The sequence below is a fragment of the Myzus persicae genome, unplaced genomic scaffold (assembly GCF_001856785.1).
Source record: "Myzus persicae strain clone G006 unplaced genomic scaffold, MPER_G0061.0, whole genome shotgun sequence".
In the NCBI taxonomy this organism is placed as follows: Eukaryota; Metazoa; Arthropoda; class Insecta; order Hemiptera; family Aphididae; genus Myzus; species Myzus persicae.
Window position 1 is genome coordinate 1 of NW_019100926.1, and position 22,797 is coordinate 22,797.

Genomic DNA, 22,797 nt, shown 5'->3' on the forward strand with positions numbered 1-22,797 from the left:
TATTAGATAAACCATAATATTCAATATTTACCTGTATACCACCTTCAATAGTCTTCCGCGGTTGGTTCTTATCTTTAAGAAATTCCATTAAGTTAGGGTGACCAGATGTCTCTTGTAAAAAAAGAGGACATTTTTATTTTTTACTAATATTATGGATATGTACTTTAAAATTATTCATAATATATAAAACATACTTGTGTTATTTATTTAACACAATTTTATTATACTCAGTGGGCTGATTGAAGCACAAATAAACAGCATATTAAAAATCTAACATATCTATTAGAAACAATAAAATTAAAATGATCGACCAAAACTAAACGCAAATTTAAAACATTTATTTTTAATCTTTTCAAACAACCTTAGAAACTTTTAAACATTATTTAGAATTGACTTGTCCATACTTGTCAGAACTAGATATTTCTTTTAAAATATAATTGTTTTTTTGATCTTTTAAGTATTTAAAAAAATCAGCACATTTAAAATGTTTAAAATTAAATTGAACCATCATAACACCCTTAATGTTTTCCAATAAGAAACGGTTGCGTTCTTTAGTCCATTGACTAGTTATAAGTGAGAATACTCTCTCAGTACTAGCGTTATGTCCTGGAATAGCAAAAAAAAACTGTGCAATTTTCAAAATTTCAGAAAATATTGTTATGTTTTGATTTGAAGAAAAAAACAATAAAAACTTATTTGGAGATTTTTCAAAGAAATATGTATCATCTTGGATGCTAATAAATGTTTTTAAGTTTTGAATCTGGTCAAATAATTGTACATCATCAATAAAAACATTTAGGGACTTTAAGAAAGTTATACATTCTTCAACTTCGTTGTAATCTATTGGAGCAGATTTCTGAATGTCCATCCATTTAAATACCTGTAATAATTTGAAAAATAATTTTTGATTAAAAATCATTAATAATCAAACTGGATAAATTGAATTACTTTAAATTGCATTAATGACATAGTCCATTTTTCTAAATAACTGGTTGTTGAGGAATATATACATAAGCAATGTCCAATAAAATTATCACAGGCAATTTCTTCTCCATTTTCTCTCAAATGTTTTATACGTGCTTTTACGGCCAAGGGTATAAATTTTTCTGTTGTTCTACCTTTTAGACTAGTCAAAATATTTTCAACTATATTAATTACTTCACAGATTGAATTGCTATCATTTTCTATTTTTTCCAAACTGTTATGAAAAGTACTCATCAAAGAATGTACAAAAAGTAAAAATGGTTCACTAAAATCATTTTCAAAAAAGTTTAATAGTGCCCTAGGTGTTTGGTCTTGTGATATAAAATATGATTTTAACGCAGGGAACATTTGCAAAATTCTGTTAATTGCAGGAAATAAACTTAACCATCTTGTTTTGCTGTGATACAGTAGTTCTCTGTATGTAATATCTGTAAACTCACAAAAGTCTTTCAGTGATTCTGTTCTAACTGTGTAAATAGAGAAATAATTGTAAATTTTAAGAATTATTGATTCAATATCAAACATATCAAATTGATCCACACCATGATGTATGGCATTGTGCAAAATATGAGCAGGACAACCAATACCAAGCAAATTTTTATTAACACTTGATTTAAGTTTGGAAAATATGTTTTGACCAGATTTACGATTAATGCCTCCAAAATTCGTGTTAGTGTTATCTCCAACAAATGCAACACATTTACTTTTTATGTTATTTTTATTCAGTGATTCCAACAATAATTCACTAACAGTATCTGAAGTTTCATTTTTTGTATTTTTGAGATCAATAAGTTTAACATTAATTCCACCATTCAAATAATCATAGTATTGAATAAGAACTGGAAACATTTTTGTGTTACCATGATTACTTGCATCTGTAGCAATACTAATAAAAGGTATGCATTTTAAACATTCAAACATAACTTTCAGAGAATGGGGTGCCAGTACATTATTTACAATTGCTTCAGTTTTAGTTCGTGCACAACTTAATTTTTTAGCAGTATTAGAGTCATCAAACATACAACGTAAGATTGCAGGCGTACAATCCATTGATCGAAAACTATGGTGATGTACAACTGTATGAAATGCGAGTGTACCCTCCACTGCACTAACTTTCAAAATTTCAGGTGTATTTTTGTTAATAACAAAATTACTTAAATTGTTAGATGATGAAACCGCAGAACTAGCTATTCTTGACTTATGTTTAGTTGTGTCTAAATGAGCTTTTAAATCATAAGACCCTGACAAAAATGTAAAAATACAAAGCATATTAATGAATTTAAAATATATAAATCTGTTTAAGGAAAACATACCTTTATTGGCAACTGAAACATAGCAATCACAGACGATACATTTGGCTTCACTAACGTCACGGCCATCAACAAAACTTTTAAATGATTCTTTCAGTCGATCATTGAAGACACATTTTCTCTTAGGCATTATTGTATTAACTATTAGCTATTTTTTTTTTTTTAAAAGTCTTGATTAATAAATATTTATTAATTATCTTGTTTTGGTCTTATCATTGTTTAGGAAAGTAAATTGGTTTAAATGTTTTTATATTTTATAGCATAATATTATATTATATTATATTGTTAATTCTAAAAATAACTATTCTGTGATATTACTATCTACAGGACCACAGCCATAATCAGAATTTTATCTATAATCTTGTGCATTACTCATGTTATCACCAATTCTATAAATTATTTTTTGGAAATACAATATCGTTTAAAACACATTTTACCACTGAATACAGACTCCGTGTAAAAAAGAGGACATTTTAACTTTTTATTTAAAAGAGCCCGGACAAACGAGGACACTCATATAAAGAGGACAAATCCTCGTAAAAGAGGACGTCTGGTCACCCTACATTAAGTTAAATCCAAACCATTTTGAATGGAATTCTTTTCCTGCTCCAGATTTGGTTGCTTTTTCATGTAGTCGTTTTTCTCTTGCATATTGAGAGGTAATGTTTTTTATTTTCTTGTCTATTGAGTCAGGAGTGGTCGACAAAGCTTCTGCAAATTCAAGTAATGCATCGGCCTTTTTGTACCTATTTTTGTAATCTGGACAACGCGCATCCCATAACACTGGTGATTCTCTGTACAGTTCTATCAACTTGCATGTGTCAGTAGTAGACCATACTTTATTTGGTTTACCAACCAAATCCATTTTAATGGTGACACCGTGGGAAATTAAAATTAAAACGTAAAGAATATATCACGAGAATTATAAATTACTATTTAGAATTAGTATATTTTATAAATTATGATAATTATGCGTGATAACTGATAATGCAATTGATTGTTCACTGATAATGAATATTGATAATGATAGTCGTGTGATAATGAACTCGCGAAGTGTAGAGGGAGAATAATGGTAGTAAACAATTTGTCAGATGTTGCAACACTAGTTTACACCAAATAGACTTATGTTGCCGAAAACAGAAACAAAACAGAAACCCTTTGATGTTTACCGCTTTTGAGAGGACACAAAAATGTCTCTAGAAACAAGAACATTGAGTCGCCAGAATCGATTTTGTCGCGGAAATGTTTCCATTTCGTCGGCGATTTGTCGCAGATTTGTCGCGAGACAGAAAGTTGCTGTTTTGTCGGCTTGGTGTAAACCCGGCATAAGACTTATCAAAAATCGTTATCACCTCCTACATTTTTGTTTTTTAACTGCCCATGACGTCAACAGGAGGGACTTCTATAAGTGATTTCAACGACATTGACGTCTGCATCGCCAAGTCTCAAAAGCCCCCGAGTTTCACAAGCAGCTATTTAATAATAAAGTGAATGTTCTTATATTATAATTTTTTAGAATATTTTGGCGCAAGTTTCAAAAATGAATATGCCAAAAAAACAAATTACCTTTAGTCTTATCCCCAAAATTGTTAGAGACTCGACACTTTAATAATAATAACACATAATAACACTTTTTAAACAATTTGAACTAAATTAAAGTCTAAGAATATTATAACATGCCAAATGGATTGCCACTCATGCCCCTTAAACAGGAATCGGCATTATCAGTAATATTATTAAGTGTTATTGTATTAGAGAATTGGTGTACCACTGCTTACCTAGTTAGTTCTTCGATAGTAAAGTATAGTGAGATGCTTATATACAAATAAACAATAGTTCATTTTGTATTAAAATGGTTGATATTATTAAAATCAATGTTGATTTATTGTATAAATTAGAATTAACAATTATGTTTTTGCGCTATTTAAATGGAATACACATTAAACCGGTGTTTATGGGGATGGTATTATCACAAATCTAGAGTAGAAGGTACAAAAAATACATAGGTACGTTAGTACACGATAGAAAAAGGTACATAATATGTAAGTTCCTACACGGTAAAAAACAGGTACGTATGTTAATTCCTACAAGGCGGAAAAGGGTACATAATATGTATATACACAATTAAATAATTATATAAGAATTTTCAAAAGTAAATATATGATGATTAAAAAATATAACAAAAATCGCATAATTCAACATTTTATATTTTATTAGGTTTATTTGATTATTTCTATAACTTAAAAAATTTAACATAATCGTATTGATTAATTTTGTTTGTTGTGTAATCTGAAAATTTTTCATTTATGAAATCTTTTTTTTCGGCGTATTTTTTACTGATTTTTGGTTTTGTATTACTATTTGTGGTTCTTAATGTTCTTATATTAATATACGTATTTACTTGAAAAAGTTTGAGAATTTTAATAAAAGTTATATATAAAAGGTTAGTAGGTTAGTATATAAAGTTTCAATAACAAATTTAAATTATTATATATTTATATTATATTGATGGCGCCCAGTGGCGTGGTGAACTAAAAATTTTCCAGAGGCAAATTACAAGTACCTCAAGTACCCACCTAACACTATTATTTATTCACGTCGGTGAATCGATTTAAATCGAAATTAAAAAATCGACCGATTTAAAAATCGGCTAAAATGAATCGATTCTTTTTCTTTAATGTTTTCAATGAAACTGAGTAAAAAGAATTAAGGCGTATCCTTTATTCCTCTCAAATTCATATTATCAAATACTATTTTATTTATTAATATAAAATATACATACATATTTTATACAAATATTTTTAAGAATTCATTGTTATAAACAATACATAATTATTATTGATACATTTGAAAATATACAATTTTTAAAATGCTAATTTAAGTTAATAACAAACATATTTACAAATAATATACATATAATTACATTATAAATATTTACAAAAGGCTGTACAGATAATTACATTATAAATATTTACAAAAAGCTGTACAGATAATTACATTATTACTAATCTAAATTCCAATCACTTTCTGAAAGAGATCCTAGGAACAGAAGCTTGTTTAGATGTTCACCCGTCAAACGATTACGACTATCAGTCATTACCTGCCCAGCTTTTGAAAATAAGCGTTCCGAAGGAACTGATGTCGCTACCATTGATAAATAGGGGTTAACAATTTTTTTTAAATAAGGGTAAATAGGCCCATGAAAGTCCCAAAATTTTAAAACATTTTCACCTAATGGCAGAGTCGGCTGATTTAAATAATGCTTTAAATCAGTTGGCATGTTATTTCTTATACTTGTTTCGTCTTATGTTTTTTTATTAACGAGCTCTTTATGGATAGACCATAAATTATCAGTGTCTTCATCATTAGAAGAATTGCCTGTATAAGAACTGGTTTCATTACAATCAATTCTAAGATCTACAATTTTATTTTTTAATGGTATTAATGGCTTTAGAACAAGCGATAGCATCATTACAATGGAGGGTTTTAAATCGTGGGTCAAGAATGGTAGCTATAGAGAGTATTTCTAAAAATTCGACTCTACCAAACCGTGATTTTAAATTTTGGTTAGGTACTATTAGCACTGCAACAAATCAGGTAGGGCACGACAGTAATTGAAATTAGTATTTAGTGGATAGGTGCTCTAGTTGAAATCTATTAAGGTTCGAGCTCGGTCAGTCAACTGTTGGTGCAAGAGGTTCAACAATTTGTGTACAGTGTACATCGTCGTGTCATACGTAAAGCTTTTTTTGTTATAGATACTGTATTGTTCACAGGATAGTTGAAGGTGAACATGATGTTTGCGTCAAATGTTATAGTGTCTATCATGGCGTATTAATTGGGGGGTCGATGTGTAATAACCTATGTATGTCATAATATTATCAAAGGCTCGTTTCACATTACGATATCTGTATGTCTGCTGTATCGCCTGTATCCACTATATCGATCTCTGTCACACGAATCGTTTCCTAATCGCGTAATTTTATCTATCATTGAGGTGTCGTAGTTACCCGATAAAGTGGAGTGATGGAAATAAGATTTTTGGCAACAGGCACTGCGACCGACGTAGACTAATTTCATTTCTCAACCAGCCGTATAGCCGTAGAAGAACACAGCGTAAGTAAACTTTGTGATTATTTATTAGATACATATTGGGTTATAAGGTCACCTTGAGTCACGTGCTTTTTGTTTTTTACTTTTGTTATATGTTATATGATTTTTACTGAGTGTATTTTAATATTTAAACCATTTTTTGAAAAACATTCCGCTAAATTATTTTATTTATTACAAATTATTATGTCACTAATGTATATTGTCTATGGTTAGTAAAGGCCACGTGTTTTGTTTTTTTTTTTTTATCGTAAATTCATAATTATTTGTAATTTTATAAAATTATAGTATAGTTAAAAATGTGTCTGTGGTCATCCAAATAGATATTTAAAAACCAATTTATGAAATATCGTATAGCCGGCTTTTACTCGACACGTGTGCATTTGAATCAATGTAAAATGTATTCTTTTACGTTAAGCAAAGCACGTTACATGGCCATAGAGTAGTGGGTGTGGAAAATATTTTTTTTTGTTAAATTAACTTATGTATATAGGTACTCTATGGTTAGCGAAGGCCACGTGTTTCGTTTTTTTTTTTTTATCGTAAATTCATAATTATTTGTAATTTTATAAAAATTAGTATAGTTAAAAATGTGTCTGTGGTAACGGATATCAATATTGTTGAACATCAGTTCGTGAAATGTCGTATGCCTAAGTGTTTATGTAATCAATCCGACACGGTGCGGCAATAGAAGATTACCTGCGAAAATAATATATTTTATTTACATTTTGTTTTTGTGTTGTAGAATGAAAGTAACAAACTTGTACCAATTTTAAGGGAGGGGTGTGCATGTGCACAACACCCCATATAATCCATCACGTGGAGGTTCTGGTGCAGGAGGAAGAGAAGTGAGTAGATTTTTACCAAATATAAATTTCGGCTAAGGACTTTTGATGACATGTATTTATTTTATGTTTCAGGGTGTTTTCGATGTCGGCAAACCGGGCATATTGCCCGCTATTGTCAAGGTGAGTGTGTGTACCACGACCAATTTTTGTTATCATTTTTTAATTTTTATTATAATTAAAATTTTAATGAATGCCGTAGCCCAGTTAGATTTGCCGCCACCGCCACCGCCACAGCCACCAGAACCTCAAAAATCTCCAAGCGAAGCAACCGTGGACACCGTCACCAGGGGGATGGCCACGGTTGCCGCCGCAAATGTAATTACCTAATACAAATTTCTGATAATTGCTTACGAAAATTCTAATTCTATCATTTTATGAATTGCAGGTGACTGTAGAAGAGGAACATAGTAAGTTTTCAATTGGACTACATTAGTTGAATACCATGTTTTGTCTAATATTTAATTTATTTTTTTATATGTTTTTCAGATCAAAAATAATAAATAAATTTTTTTTTCACTTGGTTTTTTTTCTTTCAAACATGTTAGTTTCTGTGTTTCTTAGGAACAACATATATATAATGTTTAGTGTGTTGGTAATTAAATGGTGAAGTAGGTTTTCAAATATATGACATCAAGTGTGGTATGGTGTTGTTGGTATTTATTTATTGAACGTCCACAATGAAGCGTTGAATAAAGAAATGAATGAAATCACACAACAGTCTAATAATGAGAGGTAGCAACAGTGTGAAGAATTTTATAATTTTGTTTATTCCTAAAAAAAAAACATCAGTGTTCACAGGTGAAAACCTAAAATTATTGAAGGTCACAAATCATAGCATAGGGCATGAGTGTATCAAAACAAATACAATCCGATTAATAGAATTATTACATATATTAGTATATTAGTGATGTAGTATATACATAAATGAACTGCTATTTAGATTGTTCTACTGTATAAATTTATGGAATCTTACATAGTAGTCAATTGTGTATTAGAGTTATTCATAAAAATCAGATGCAAAGCATAATGAAATACATATTTCAGTTGTAATTGTTGTATATATGATATATAAAGATGCATAACGACAATTGCCAGTTAAATACAAACAACCATTAAGAGGACGTTATACCCAAAGCGTTACGTATGCAACGGCCAAGAGAATGCGCTGTTAAGTGTTTTCGGGATCCGCAAGCGCGCGACGTCTAAGCCACGCCTACTACTTAAGAGTACGCAGTCGGTGGCACTACACTACTACAGGCACTGCTCATTCCGTGCCGTCTCGGGAGCGCTGATCATTATTTCATGAACGTTCGACCAAGGCGTATCGCGTCAATATAAAATTTACACACGTAAACGCCGCGGTATTATTTTCAAGAACCGCGCGTACCCATTCGAACTATTTATTTTTTTAAGTTACTGCTTACCTAGATACATGCACCAATTTATAGATTGTAAAAACTGTAATATAACATACCTTAATTTGTAGTTATGACACTATTACTCATTCAAATATAATACATACAGTATAATATAATTTAATAGTACCTAAATAAATACATATTTTACTGTTGTATTGTAATTGTTGTATTTAATATTGTACTGTTCAATATTATCTTACTTTTTTAATATGATAATAAGGAAAAACAAACATTTTTTCAATTAATAAATAATAATACCTTTAATGTATACTCGTAGATACGATAATAAACTCTAAAATATGTTTTTAGCTTTAGCATTCGTATTCTTTGGAGACTGGGTCTACCTTTACTGCCTCAAATCAACTAACTTAAATACATAGTTGTAAATTATGTAAACAAATGTAATATAAATCGTACCAAAAAAAATACACAAATATTTTAGCTGCTTACCTAAATATATGTATCAATATATAGATCGTAGAAACGGTATTATAATATATCTTGATTTGTATTTATTGAAGTATTACTCATTCACATTTTAGTAAAATATAACTAAATAAAAAAACCATAATATTACCTAATGGTAATCATTTAATTATTTTAAAAAGAAACAAAAACTTTTATTTAAAATAAATCAAATACAGAATATTAATTAAAACAATTTTGTTTTGACTGTTGGTCTTACTGCCGATGTTACTGCCACATTTTTATTTGGGTCTCGTATATCAGATATCATTAAACGATGTTTAAAAACTGGATCTACTATTTCTGGTAGTAAACATTTTAAATAAAAACTAGAAAAAAAGCATTTAAACCATTAACACAATTACAATTTATTAATTTAAATAAAATGAGCAAACCCACTGTTTTAATTTATCGATCATTTTCGACGACCAAAAATCATGATTATAAAATATTTCTTCGACTGATGTCCAGTTGGGTGTATATATTATAAAATAACACATTTTCTTTTGTGTTATATGGAGCTGTCCCTGAACTTGGTAAAAGTAATCATGTGTAATTTTTAATTTTAATTTGCCATTTACAATTGTACAGTATTTTATCTATAGAGAAATTAATAAAATTTGTATAAATAGCAATAGGTAAGTAAGAATTACATTTCTATTTTGTATTACTAATTAGGTAGGTATACAAAAGTAAAATTATTCTTTATATTAAAGATACTTACTTTACCACTCTCTACAGCTTCATTTATATTCAGTGTATCTTTTGCTGCATATGGCGCTTTGATTTCAACAATAGAATTATCATCAATGATTCCATCTAAATAATAATGTTTGCAAATTAATGTTATTATCAGCTTATAAATTACTAACTGATATAGCTAATTTAATAAATGGTAGACTTACCAGGACTTGCACCAAGAAATGAGTACTCCAGATCTATAAATAAACCACATGGCACTATTTGAAGATCATACATATTTTCAAAATATTGTCTTGCAATATTTTCCATATCCCTACCATACTGTACTGATCTATGAAATGTTAACTTTTTACTGAATCTATTTATTTTTAAAAAAAGTAACACATTAATATTGTTATACTTACTTGCAAGTGAAATTATTATACAAAATTGAGTATATGGTGTTTTTGCAACTCGTACTTGGCCGCATCTTACAAATGCGACCAAAATTACTAGCTGTAAGTCTTGATAACCGTTCACGTTTCCATTTTTCACTAGCTCCTTGATCTCGGGTCTCGATTTCAATTTTTGATCGATCGACGTCGTCTAATACTCTATACAATAATAAAAATAGATATAAGTTTACCAATTGTTTGTAAAACTTTGGATACCTAATATTAAAAATTACCTAATAAATGCATTCATTTCATTAATAAATTCTGGGTTGTCAATGTTTCTTACATTATCCAACTCATCAGCATTTCCATAGTCCTTATCAGCTGTAGTACTTCTTTTATTGGTTTTTAGAACTGTTTTTTGAACAGTTTGTCTCCTTTTTTGACACATGTTGCGTTTGTCTAGAATGCGTTTTAAAAAACTTTTTCCGATTTTGCCTAAATCAAAGCATAATAAGTTGGATAAATTAAAATTTTATTTCTATTTATAATAATTTTATTTAAAAATTACCTGGGCTAGTATTTGTCATGTGTTTTTTAATTGCACGCAAATATTCTTTGGAATTAAAGCTTATAACTGCTGCGTTTACTCGTGTTGTGTAGGAACTTTTCTGGGTAAAATTGATTCGTTTACCTCCTAAAAACTTATTAATTGTGCTGTTCAATTGTTCACAAATATTATTGTCTACGTCAAGTATCAAACTATCTGCGTTTTTTGATAAACGAGAAACAATAATATTAATTTCTCTAGAGATAGATGTATATTTTCCGATGACATTTAATTTTGTGGACATGTTGTTTTTTTCTTTACAAAAATATGTAGAACATTTTTCATGATTATCAAATAGTCGATGATATGGTGCGTTGGATATATCAAATCTGAGACCTAAAATGTTATGCAAGTTTTAATTTTAAAATATTTAATTCCATGCTTGAAATTATTATTACATAGTTATACATTTATAAATAAATATTAAGCATACAAATTTAGATTCTGATTTTTTCGTAAGCTGTTAAAGTTCAATTTTATTTAATTTTTCGAAATTCATCAAAAACAAGAAATATTGCATATTATTTTAAAGTTAAAAATTCAATACAAGTTTGTTTATAATTTTTACTTAAAAAAATTTTAAAAAAATGCACAATTTTTACTATGATACAAAAAGTAAGTATTAATCGTAAGAACTAATGAAACCCTCACCAGATGTTTATATTGTCATTTTTTATACATAATATAAGAATTTTTGAAAATATTTTGTAAAATGTTAAACTATTTAGATACCTATAGGTATTATATTTTTATACATAAACGTTGATATAACAAAATGTTCACTCAGTTAACATTTTGAAATTAAATACAAGATTACACATAGCAGTACTTATTCCAGTATTTAAAAAATTTAGAAAATACATAAAATATTACATAGTTTTACCTGAAATCTTTTGAAATAGTGGCTTGTTTTGTTGATTATGAAATTTTATAGCACAAGTTATGTCAGTTCTTAGCCGTATAATGTTGTTCTGTATTTTTTTTCTAATATCGATTGGAAAGTCTGTTCTTTTACTCAAAGCCATCATTTTTTTTGAATAGTTCCTTAACAAATGATTCCTACATTCAATTTTTTGCACTCTCAATGACGGCCCATATGGAAGTATCTCATTTAGTCGCTTTATAACGCTACTGTCCCCATCGCCTAAATTACATATGTATAAAATGTAATATATTTAATAAAATTGTGTTATTTATAATATTTACGTGCTACACTAAACATTAAATATATACGTTATTATTTTATATCCAGATTAAATTAATAAACTTAGAATATATTTATATTTTATATTATTACCGATCAATTTAGAAAATTTAACTCCATGCAACTCAACACTTTTTTTAAATCCTTCTGCAACTCCATCGGCTTCAATACTTGTTGCTCCTTTTTTCCAGTTCATAAAACACAAATGATTTGGAATTTCAATTTTTTTATTCAATGCTCTCTCACATGTTACACAGTAACGATTTCTAATTCCGACGAATAAAACTTTTTTTGTTTTATAACCAATTATACTTGCCTAAAATAGAAATAATATTACCTATTGTTCACTTATTTTTTTAAAATCAAATGCTTATTTCAATATTTACTACTCCAGATAGTGCATCGTATTTTGTACTATAACTTCTTTTCGACCACTGACCGTCTGTCACTACAGTTATTAAAGGAATACCATCGGTATCAATGTCACCGGATTCAATTGCCAATTTCTTCTCTTCTTCGCCGGCTTTTTGCATCTCACTCCACGCAGTATTTTTAATTTCGAGTTGTAGACTATTTTGTATTGAAATATATGTTGCAGGGGACATTGATGGTACTTCTATTCCAGAAAAAAATTCGGATAACTGTGTATAACCAATTCCTAAAGAATATTTTCCAAATGATTTAAAGTCACTATTTTTTATATTATATAATTCATAAATATTTTTTTATTTGTATATCTAGCTTACTTACCTATTGCAATAGAGCTACTTACAGCAGCTTTATTGATGGACCAATTTTCATTGGGTATGATTTTAGTAGAACTAATTTTTTTTTCTAAATTACACATTTTGCATTTAAATATAAAATCAGAATAAAAACCTGTTCGAATTTCATTTACAAACTTCATGTTCATAAAATTACAATCAAAACCACTGTCATGTTTGATATTTTGTATTTGAAAAAATATATGAGACATGTCAACTATTCTAAGTCCATCTATTTCATTAGTCATTATTCTGAAATTATATACGTAGTTATTGTATTCACTTATAAATGTAAACATCCTTATTTTATTTTAGAATTATGTTCAAATTTAGAAAACACACTCCATTGGTGAGTTTTTGATTACTAGGTCTTTGACGGTTTCTAGTTTATGTAATTCGATATTTTCACACGATAAACTAACAGTTGATAATTCATGAGATTCGATATTTTCATCTGCCCAATCTAATGAATTTATCCCGGTAATATCAATGTCACTTGCAATTGCAACCCTATTATTTAAGAAATTAACTATATATTATAAAAGTATCTAAAATTTAAAATGCAAAAATGCAAAAAAATATAAATTGTAAAAAACAATTTACCTAGGAATTATTGGTGTTGAAGTCGATGCATGGTATTCCTGGGAAGTCTCTTCTATTCTCGTTTGAATAGAACTTTTGATATACATAAGTTATATTAATTAATAAGTTATAAATAATGTATACGTTTATGTTATATGTATAGAATTTTATATCATTAGGAATTACAAAATGAGTTAACATAAATATATATATTATAATAAAGTATTTATTGCACAAAAAGAAATTAAATTAAATCAAATTAAATCTGAAAATTATTATAATTACAGTAGTCACTCGATAATTCGAAATTCGGAGGACCGAGTTAAAAATTCGATTTATAGAGGTTTCCAATTTACCGAGTGTTCGAATAATCGAGAGAAAAATTAATTCGAATTAAAGAGAAGTGAAAAATTATTTATTTATTATTATTTATTAATTTATTATACATTTAAATTATTATATTTTCTTCACGTATCACCCATGAGCTTTCCACGTACCACAGCCCACAGGTTGAGAACCGCTGCAGTAGAGGAAACTGATTTAAAATTGTATTTTTTTTATCAAGTATATTTTATTTATAGGTATTTTGAATATTCAATATTTTTGGTCAATCTATATGTACTTGAAAGTTTACTACATGAATTCACCTAAGTTGTTCTTACCATCATTAAAATATAATATATAAAATACATATTCACACATTTTTTTATAGACATTTGAAGTATACATATTTATTTAAATTATTAAAAATGTGATTTTCACAGAATAGAATTATTTTGATTTAATTATTGAACGGGTAGAGCACCAAATATTATTATTTTAATTTATTTTTCTATAAACGTTCAAACATCTAATGAAAGTATTTACATTTTTAAAAAAAAATAATATATAAATGATAAATATATACTTACTTTATTTGTTTGTATCGTCTTAGTGCGAGGGAACTAGAGACTTTTTTTTTGGATGACCGTTTTCGTTTTATTTTATTCTCTTTGTTTGCCATTATCAAAAAAATTAAAATACACTGCAGGAAATTTGAAAACCACGACACAGAAATCTCGAAGAAATTAGCTGATCGCAAGTCACAACGAATACTCCAGAAAGAATGGTCGGTTGTGTGATCTGTTTCCTTACTCATAAGTCACAAAAACTCAAAAATGACTTGAATATTTATTTTTGAACAAATTATTAGAAATACAGCTATTATGGTCTCATATTTTGACTTTCGCTATGAAATTCGTAATGACTAAGAAGTAGACCGTGTTGATTTATAATTTTTGTTAAATTTGTTTAATAATTATTGGTGTAATAGCCTTACTTATATACAAATATATAATAATAATACTAATAAGAGTTGGTAGGTCGTAATTGAAATGCTGCTAATCGTCATTTGTCAATGCCCAATGCCGTTTATTATAATATTACATTACAGCGAGGTTATTATCTTATAATAATAATATTTCTTAGCTAATATCAGCATTGTCTAAATTATACATTAGTTCAGTCTATTCTTGGAAGCGTCCGATAACCATCGACCGACCGTCACCGCGTCACCGCGCGACAGCCGTAGACCGTAGTAATAATTCAGTTTTTAGAGTAGTGGGGGAAATTGCGGCCGACATCACAACGGCAGGCAGGTGGCAGCACATTACAGCTATGAAAATCTAAATCGAACTACGTAAACATGTTTACGGAAAACAAACAAAACAGCCTTAAAAAGTGATTTTAGAGCAAAAATACCTATGATGAGATTTATAGAAAACAATATTTCGGAGACAACCTCATCGGGGTTTTGTATTATTTTAAATATACAGCTCGTTATAAAAGGAACAAAAACCAATTTTTTTACATTTTTTAAACAGCAGTAACTTTTTTAATAATTAATATTTCAAAAAACGCAAATGAGGTTGTCTCTTAAATATTGTTCTTCATAAATTTCATAATAGGTAATTTTGCTCTAAAATCATTTTTTAATAGCGTTTCGTTTGTTATTCGTAGACGTGTTTTTACCACTAAATATTACGGGTATAACGTCCTCTTAAGCGTGCAGGGTACTTGTAGTCAAAATAATAATAAGGATATGCACAAAAAGATGAATATAGATGATGTGCAAATAAAATGTCACAAATCATCGTAGTATACAATAAGACTGTGTTAAGAAGAAACATAATCTGAATTATTATGATACAATCACATATTTATACAATTTTACATATTAATTTGTGTTTTAAATTAACTATTACAGACATAGGGTGGTGTATACAAAACAATTATTATATTTTAAATGTAAGTCGTTAGTTAATACTATACTCTATGTAATCTAAATCTAAATCTAAATCTAAATAAATGAATAACTCTTGAGACTGTTATTAGGTAGGTAGGTACATATTTACAACTATACAGAATACAAATGTTAAAAAGTATCAAAAACATTTTTTGGTAATATATATCCTAAAATGTACAAAAAAAAAATTAAAAAGTTAAATATTTTTTAAAACTTAACATTCATTTTTGAATGGTACCTTTCAACTCTGATTTTTTCCATTTTTGTATCCATAACTCAAGTTCTGAATTTAATAAGTCATTGTTGACCTCTTGAAAAAATGGATATTTATCTTTAATGTATTTAACAATAATTGAGCTACTATTAGTCTCAGACCATTTAATTAAATTGTTTGGTACTAGATATGTTAGCATTTTTATAGTTTAATTTTCTTGGCCATAAAATCTTTTTTCTAAGTCAGTTATTACACAGTCTAAGAGAGGAATGAAAATTGTGATTCTGAAATAGTCTTCACAATTATTTATGTTATTTGGATTTGATCTATTTTTTTGATGAGCTGAAATCCTAGGCATTTTCAAATGAATGTCCAATTCATCCATTAACATTTTGCATTCATTATAAATGATTTGAAATGTTATATTACAGTTTAGGCGATTATGTTTAAGTACAGAAACTATATCATCTATAACATTACTAGCTGCTAATATATCATGGTTTATTCCTTGTAATAATTTACTAGCATGGAATGTAACTGAGAGTACAGATGATAAGGAATATATCGAAATAACAAACTCACAGTTACTTATCGAGCATAAAAGTGTTTTTGCTTTAGAAGATGATGACAGATCTTCCCAGTTAGTTATCTCTGTTAAAGCATCAATAATTTTTGGTAGTGAATTTTTAAATTGCATAACACTATCATGCCGCTCTACCCAGCGTGTTTCACATAAACTTACAACATTATTCTTTAAATACTTTTTCAAAATAAAATTACGTTTTGCTGAACTATTAAAAAATGTTATTATTTGTTGCATGATACCCACACTATTTCTAATGGCTTGTACTGTTGATGATTTTGAAATAGATAAGTTAAGTGCATGATTATGGCAAGGACTGTATACTGAATTTTTAGCAGATTTTTGAACATGTTGAACGGCTCCTTTTATAGTTGAAGTCATTGTTGTACATCCATCAGTTGAAATACCAATACAATTATTGACGTCTAACTTTAAATCATGTAAAATATTGAGAACTGTTGTTCCTAGTAATTCTCCACTTAATTTAGGTTCAATTTGTTGTTTTGATATATTTTCTAAGTCCTGGTCTTCATCATCTTCATGTTCATCACCATATATATTTTTATGACAGTTAACAAAAGAAATAAAACGTTCAAAAACTTTTCCAGATTTTAAGTAACGCACACTAAAACTCATTTGGGAAATTACTGAAACATCAGTCGTTTCATCAAAAATGATGCTGTAATATTTTGCTTCTTTAATTTCATTTGTTATAAAAGTAGTTATTTCTTTTCCAATGCACTGAATTAAGTTGTTTTGTATTGTATAACTTATATATGTAGCATTTTTAGAAGTAGACATAAGATGATGTTCAAGATTTGTATCGCCAGCATCTATTCTGAATTTGAGGAGTTCCCTAAAATTTCCTTGGTTAGTAATTGACTCGGTGTATGAACTAAAATCTGAAGATATAATTTTGGATAAAAGTTGCCCATCATCCCTGTGGCCCCTAAGTGCAATATTTTGACGTCCTAGGAACAATATTGACTTAATTATAGGTACTAAACGTTCACGATTTTCTTTAACCCTCGGCCGCCCGCGCCTGATTCCCAGACCCCGGCACCCGCGGACGGCACTCAGTGCCGACACCACGGAATTTGTTCTAAATTTGTTAATAACTCGCTTATTAATGGTTTTACAACAAAAACTTAAATACCTCGTGAATAACTATAAAAATCTTTTTGAATGTTGATTTTTAAACATTTGTTACTTCAAACAAGCACTGTGAAAAATCTCAAAACAAATACGTAGTGTAAATATCTGGTAATTATAAGTATAATACCTACTTTCAGAGACTCTTATCTACATTAAAATGGCTTATAGTGAATTTAATATGCACAAAGTTTGTAGTTTTTTCATTTTTTTATTATATTTTTATCATAATTTTGAGAAATGTGATTATAAAACATGAATATGATAGATAAACGTATTTATTGATAAAACTAAAAATTATACTTTTAAACTTTTAATAAATAAACTTTTATAACAGACTTTTTTACAAACTACAACTAAACCTTTTCTTAAATTTTAATTTTCCATACTTGATTCTGAACTTTCAGAATTTTGACATGAGTGGCACTTGATTATATTCGTGCAATGTTTTTTACAAACAAAACGAGTACAAAGGGAACATCTAACCGTAGTTTTGTTGTTTTTCCTTGTTCCACATGCATGACAAGCTCCAGATCTCGGTAGATTCTCTCCTTGAGTAACAGAGCAAACATCTTCATTTTTGTATTTAGCGAGAAAGTACTGTACATCTTTAGGAAGACCCTTCACTTTGGCCCTTTCTTTCAAATGTTCTTCTAAGAGATTCGTGGCGAGCCTTTGAAGAAACGGCAACCTTCGAAATTTGCGATAATCGTACATTGATATATTATTGGCAACGTATAAAATATGAGAATTTACCCCAGCCATATCCAAGAAACGGAAAAACAATGCAAGCGGCCATCTTCTAGTATTCCGAGCTGTTGAAGCTACCGAGCACTTTTGGTCAACTGTGTCTACTCCACTTTTTGTTTTATTGTAATCATGGATGATTTCAGGCTTTCCGGTTTCTTCGTTTATGTCACCAGGACCATCATGCATAGTAGATAATAAAATGACAGCTTTGTTTTTTTTAGGAACGTAAGACACCAAAGTACACTCATCTTGATATCCAAATAGTGATGATTTTACTTTACGTTTTGGATTTGGAAGAAATCCTGGTGGAATATCGGTTTTATTTTTTTTCAAAGTGGTGATGAGGGTTATACCCTTTTTGAGTAACTCTTGTGCCAAGGGATAACTACCATAATAATTATCGGTTGTCAAATTTCGTTTTGAGGTCTTTAGAGGTTCAATAAGTCGCATAACAATGTCAAATGGTTTGTTGGATACGAGAAACTGTCCGGGTTTTTGTTTGCCACAATATATCTCAAAATTATAGACGTAAAATGTTTTCGCATCACACAATGCATACAATTTAACAGGTTGAGCGCCATGAGACCCATTTTTGGTTCTCAACTATATTTGAATGATTGCCAACAATGATTTTACAATTTTTGTTTTTATTGCCATAATATAAAAAATTGAAATATATTTTTCATATTTTAGGAATATATTTAAATATGTCTTAGAGATCTAAATTGCTTGTTTTTAGAATTTTAAGAGATGAGACCCAAAATTGGTTCTCATGGCAAAGGTAAAGGATATTTGAATAATTGTTATAGCATATAAAATAAGTTTTTTTTTTTTTTTATTAGAACTTTCAGTATAAAAACCATATATAAAATAAGTTATACTCTTTTTTTATTGAATTTTGCTTATATTACTCATTTTTTAAATTTATGTTCATTAAAAAAACAATTTTGGCAATAATATTTGTTGCATAATAAACATTTTGTTTGAACTTTTACTGTAATTAATTGAGCAGTTTTTCTTCCTCTTTCTCTTGCATTTTGTTGATAGCATTTGAAACATCTGCTTCGACCAACCTTCTCTAATGTATGTTTCAAATCTGGATTGATGTCTGGATGTAATGATTCTTTTATAGTTAATCTTTCAACTAATAGTGAACGAAAATCGGTTATTGAAATTTTTGATCCAATTACTTTTTTGAATAAGATACTTGCATTTACAACACTAATATTAAGTATTAAATCCATTGCTACTTTTCTATACCATTTCAAACTCCTTCTTAATGGATTTGAATATGATGCCATTTGATCTGCTAAATCAATTGATGACTTCCCAGTATTATAGTCTACTACCACTTGAGGTTTTGTTTTTATTTTATTGCGATGTGGTATTTGAATCATTCTACTGTCATGTTTAGTACTAAGCATTAACAAATCACGCTTATCCTTCCATTTCATAACAAGTACATTAGAAGAACTTCTCATTGAACATGATTCTCCTTTTTTTAGCTTCTTTTGGATAACTTCTTTTGGATTTTGTTTACGATTAGATCTCAAGGTCCCAACTAAATGGGTTTTTTGTTCTCCTAATAAATCTGCCAAATGAACACTACTGTACCAATTATCAACATACATAGTGCGTCCAAAATTTAAATATTCAGCAGCTAAATCAATAACAACCTTTGCAGATACACTTATATTTTGATCAGCTTCTTTTCCAGCATAAACTTTCATTGCTAAAGTATAGCACGGTGGAACACATAATTTAAATATTTTGACTCCATATTTATGAGATTTATTTTTTATGTATTGTTTAAAAAGTAACCTACCCATAAAAGGTATTACTGATTCATCTATACATAATGATTCTTCTGGGATATAGCAGATATTATAATTTTCAGTTAGATCTTCAACCAATGTGCCTAATTTATAAAGCCTATTTGATTTGTCAGCTTGTTCATTATCAATGAAATGGATCATTTGCATAATAATTTCAAATCGATTTCTACTCATTACTCGTCCAACGTTTGTATGAAATACAGCAGATGTACTCCAATAATGGTCATAACTTGGTAACTGAACAAGGCCCATCCATAGAACAACACCCAAAAAGTTTTTGATTTCACCTATGTCAGTGTCATACCATGCTCTAAGTCTAGAATGTGGTGACAAATTTTGAAATGAAGCAATTTTTTGAGCAGCAAACCTGTTAGTCTCTGTTACTATTTTAAATAATATATTATTATCAACTAAAAATGAAAAAAAATCATAAGGACTGCCACCTGCCAATGCATCAATTATATCTGGATTTAAACCAACTTGTATATTTTGAGGGTTATATGGATAGTCATTTATTGTACTGTCGTCAGATCTCCATGTAGTATTCAAAGTTTGTTGAGTTTGAGTTGCTCTTCCTCGAGGGCGCCCAACAGCTACAAAATAAAGTAATATATTATTATTTATAATACCAATTATTTTTAATTAAAATATTTCAATTTTAAATTAAATTTATCATGAGTAGATGATAGATTTGTATGATATAATAATAAAACGTTATTAGTTTAAAATTAAAATTTAAAGTAAAATATTATTGTATACTAATTAAGTAATCTACATATCAATTGTGTTATGCAATGCACTAATTTTTAGATATATTTTTAATGTAATAAATAATAACAATATAATTAATTAATGATATCTATCACTGACTAAAGTTTTAACTTTCAGTAATTTCAGAGACTTCCATTAGGTTTAATATATAAATACAAAAATGTATTACTTACGTCGGTGTTGAAAAGAATTTGAACAACCTTGAACAATTTCATCTTCACTACTTGAAACTATAAGTTACAGAATAAATAATAATTGTATTTAAGTATTAAGTCTAATGGCATTTTTTTAGAAAATAATGTACTATATTTTACTTACCTGAAGAGCATTGGTCATATTCAAAATTAGGATCATCGTCTGTGTCATCATAATCACTATATGGTTCCAAATCAGAGTCAAAAATCAATTGTTCAATGTCATCATCACGAATATTAGAATTCATTTTTTCAGACACATGAATATAAACATAATATGAAATTGGAATCATTTTGTTTATTTTAATATTTACAATATCTCAAATATAAATATTTATAATTATACAAAAACACATATGAAATTATAAAACTGATAACAGATAACAATTATATTGTTTTTATTCACGTCCACATGTGCGTGCATGAAAAAAAATATAGAATAATGTATTTATTGATATAAAAAAAAATGTAAATAAGATCAATTATTGAATAACAATTACTTTAAAACAACATTTAGTAATAATTGCAATAAAATTGTAATAATGATCTTAGGTTTTCGCTATTCTTATCAAAATATAGTGCGAAAACTGTAGATAACGAATTTAATGATAAGAAACCGATAAATGAGAACCAATTCTGGGTATCAATTAATAAAAACACAGTATTAGTGAGACCCAAATATGGTTCTCATGGCATTATAAAAAAATTCACCGAGAACCAAATTTGGGTCTCATGGCAACATTGGAAGAAACTTAAAAAACCCACATGGCGCTCAACCTGTTAAGTCCATATTTTGCAGGCTTGGCCGGCATGTATTGTATGAAACTACACCTCCCTCTAAAAGCGTACAACATTTCATCTATAGTAACGAATTCTNCATAAATTACCAGGATCACCTTGAGTGAATTTTAGAAGCTTAAACAATAGAATATTATACTTAATATTGTGCATAAATGTTTCTTACCACTACTGTTTTTATTCACGTCCACATATTGTGCGTGCATGAAAAAAAATATAGAATAATGTATTTATTGATATAAAAAAAAATGTAAATAAGATCAATTATTGAATAACAATTACTTTAAAACAACATTTAGTAATAATTGCAATAAAATTGTAATAATGATCTTAGGTTTTCGCTATTCTTATCAAAATATAGTGCGAAAACTGTAGATAACGAATTTAATGATAAGAAACCGATAAATGAGAACCAATTCTGGGTATCAATTAATAAAAACACAGTATTAGTGAGACCCAAATATGGTTCTCATGGCAATATAAAAAAATTCACCGAGAACCAAATTTGGGTCTCATGGCAACATTGGAAGAAACTTAAAAAACCCACATGGCGCTCAACCTGTTAAGAATAATAAAAAATAAAATTATGAAACATTACTGTCATAAACTCATAACAAAACACTATTATAAAATAAAATAAAATTGAATAATATTGCATTAACACCAATTCTGATTTGTAATTAATACTTGAGAATAATATAAAACAAAATAATAATAAATTGAGACATAATATTATCACAAAATTATAAAACTTAACAAAACATTATTATAAAATAAAATTGAATAAAATATTGCATTGGCATAAAATATACTGATTTGTAACCAATAGGTACTTAATAATAATA

The 22,797-nt window shown here is 28.4% G+C and overlaps 3 protein-coding genes across 3 annotated transcripts; all 3 read right to left on the minus strand.

Annotated features, from left to right (window-relative positions):
• Positions 1–96: 96 nt before the first annotated feature.
• LOC111026878 (protein FAM200B-like) lies at positions 97–2,527 on the minus strand. The gene is made up of 3 exons (XM_022305056.1): positions 2,298–2,527; positions 949–2,225; positions 97–880 (listed from the first exon to the last, which is right to left on the minus strand). The coding sequence occupies exons 1-3, from the start codon at positions 2,422–2,424 to the stop codon at positions 380–382; spliced, it is 1,905 nt and encodes a 634-aa protein (XP_022160748.1). The 5' UTR covers positions 2,425–2,527; the 3' UTR covers positions 97–379.
• A 6,778-nt stretch (positions 2,528–9,305) lies between these two features.
• LOC111026880 lies at positions 9,306–12,786 on the minus strand. Its single transcript, XM_022305059.1, has 10 exons — positions 12,412–12,786; positions 12,119–12,341; positions 11,705–11,965; positions 10,783–11,157; positions 10,505–10,709; positions 10,242–10,430; positions 10,041–10,168; positions 9,860–9,954; positions 9,535–9,734; positions 9,306–9,464 (listed from the first exon to the last, which is right to left on the minus strand). Exons 1-10 carry the CDS (start codon positions 12,628–12,630, stop codon positions 9,323–9,325), a joined length of 2,037 nt encoding a protein of 678 aa, XP_022160751.1. The 5' UTR covers positions 12,631–12,786; the 3' UTR covers positions 9,306–9,322.
• A 7-nt stretch (positions 12,787–12,793) lies between these two features.
• On the minus strand, positions 12,794–13,543 carry LOC111026879. Its single transcript, XM_022305058.1, has 4 exons — positions 13,393–13,543; positions 13,132–13,299; positions 12,924–13,041; positions 12,794–12,859 (listed from the first exon to the last, which is right to left on the minus strand). The coding sequence occupies exons 1-4, from the start codon at positions 13,476–13,478 to the stop codon at positions 12,794–12,796; spliced, it is 438 nt and encodes a 145-aa protein (XP_022160750.1). The 5' UTR covers positions 13,479–13,543.
• Positions 13,544–22,797: the final 9,254 nt, after the last annotated feature.

Bases quoted from the DNA above. Each gene is read 5' to 3' on its own strand.
- LOC111026879 (XM_022305058.1), bottom strand. From the start codon at position 13,478: ATGTATATCAAAAGTTCTATTCAAACGAGAATAGAAGAGACTTCCCAG. The intron at 13,300-13,392 runs GTAAATTGTTTT...CTTAAATAATAG, and splicing joins TCAACACCAATAATTCCTAG to GGTTGCAATTGCAAGTGACA. The intron at 12,860-12,923 runs GTAAATGAAATT...TGTGTAATTTAG, and splicing joins ATTTTATGAACATGAAGTTT to AAAAAAAAATTAGTTCTACT.
- LOC111026878 (XM_022305056.1), bottom strand. From the start codon at position 2,424: ATGCCTAAGAGAAAATGTGTCTTCAATGATCGACTGAAAGAATCATTT. The intron at 2,226-2,297 runs GTATGTTTTCCT...CATTTTTGTCAG, and splicing joins TGTTTCAGTTGCCAATAAAG to GGTCTTATGATTTAAAAGCT. The intron at 881-948 runs GTAATTCAATTT...AAATTATTACAG, and splicing joins TGTCATTAATGCAATTTAAA to GTATTTAAATGGATGGACAT.
- LOC111026880 (XM_022305059.1), bottom strand. From the start codon at position 12,630: ATGTCCCCTGCAACATATATTTCAATACAAAATAGTCTACAACTCGAA. The intron at 10,431-10,504 runs GTAATTTTTAAT...ATTATTGTATAG, and splicing joins GAAATGAATGCATTTATTAG to AGTATTAGACGACGTCGATC. The intron at 9,465-9,534 runs GTGGGTTTGCTC...CTTTTTTTCTAG, and splicing joins ATGATCGATAAATTAAAACA to TTTTTATTTAAAATGTTTAC.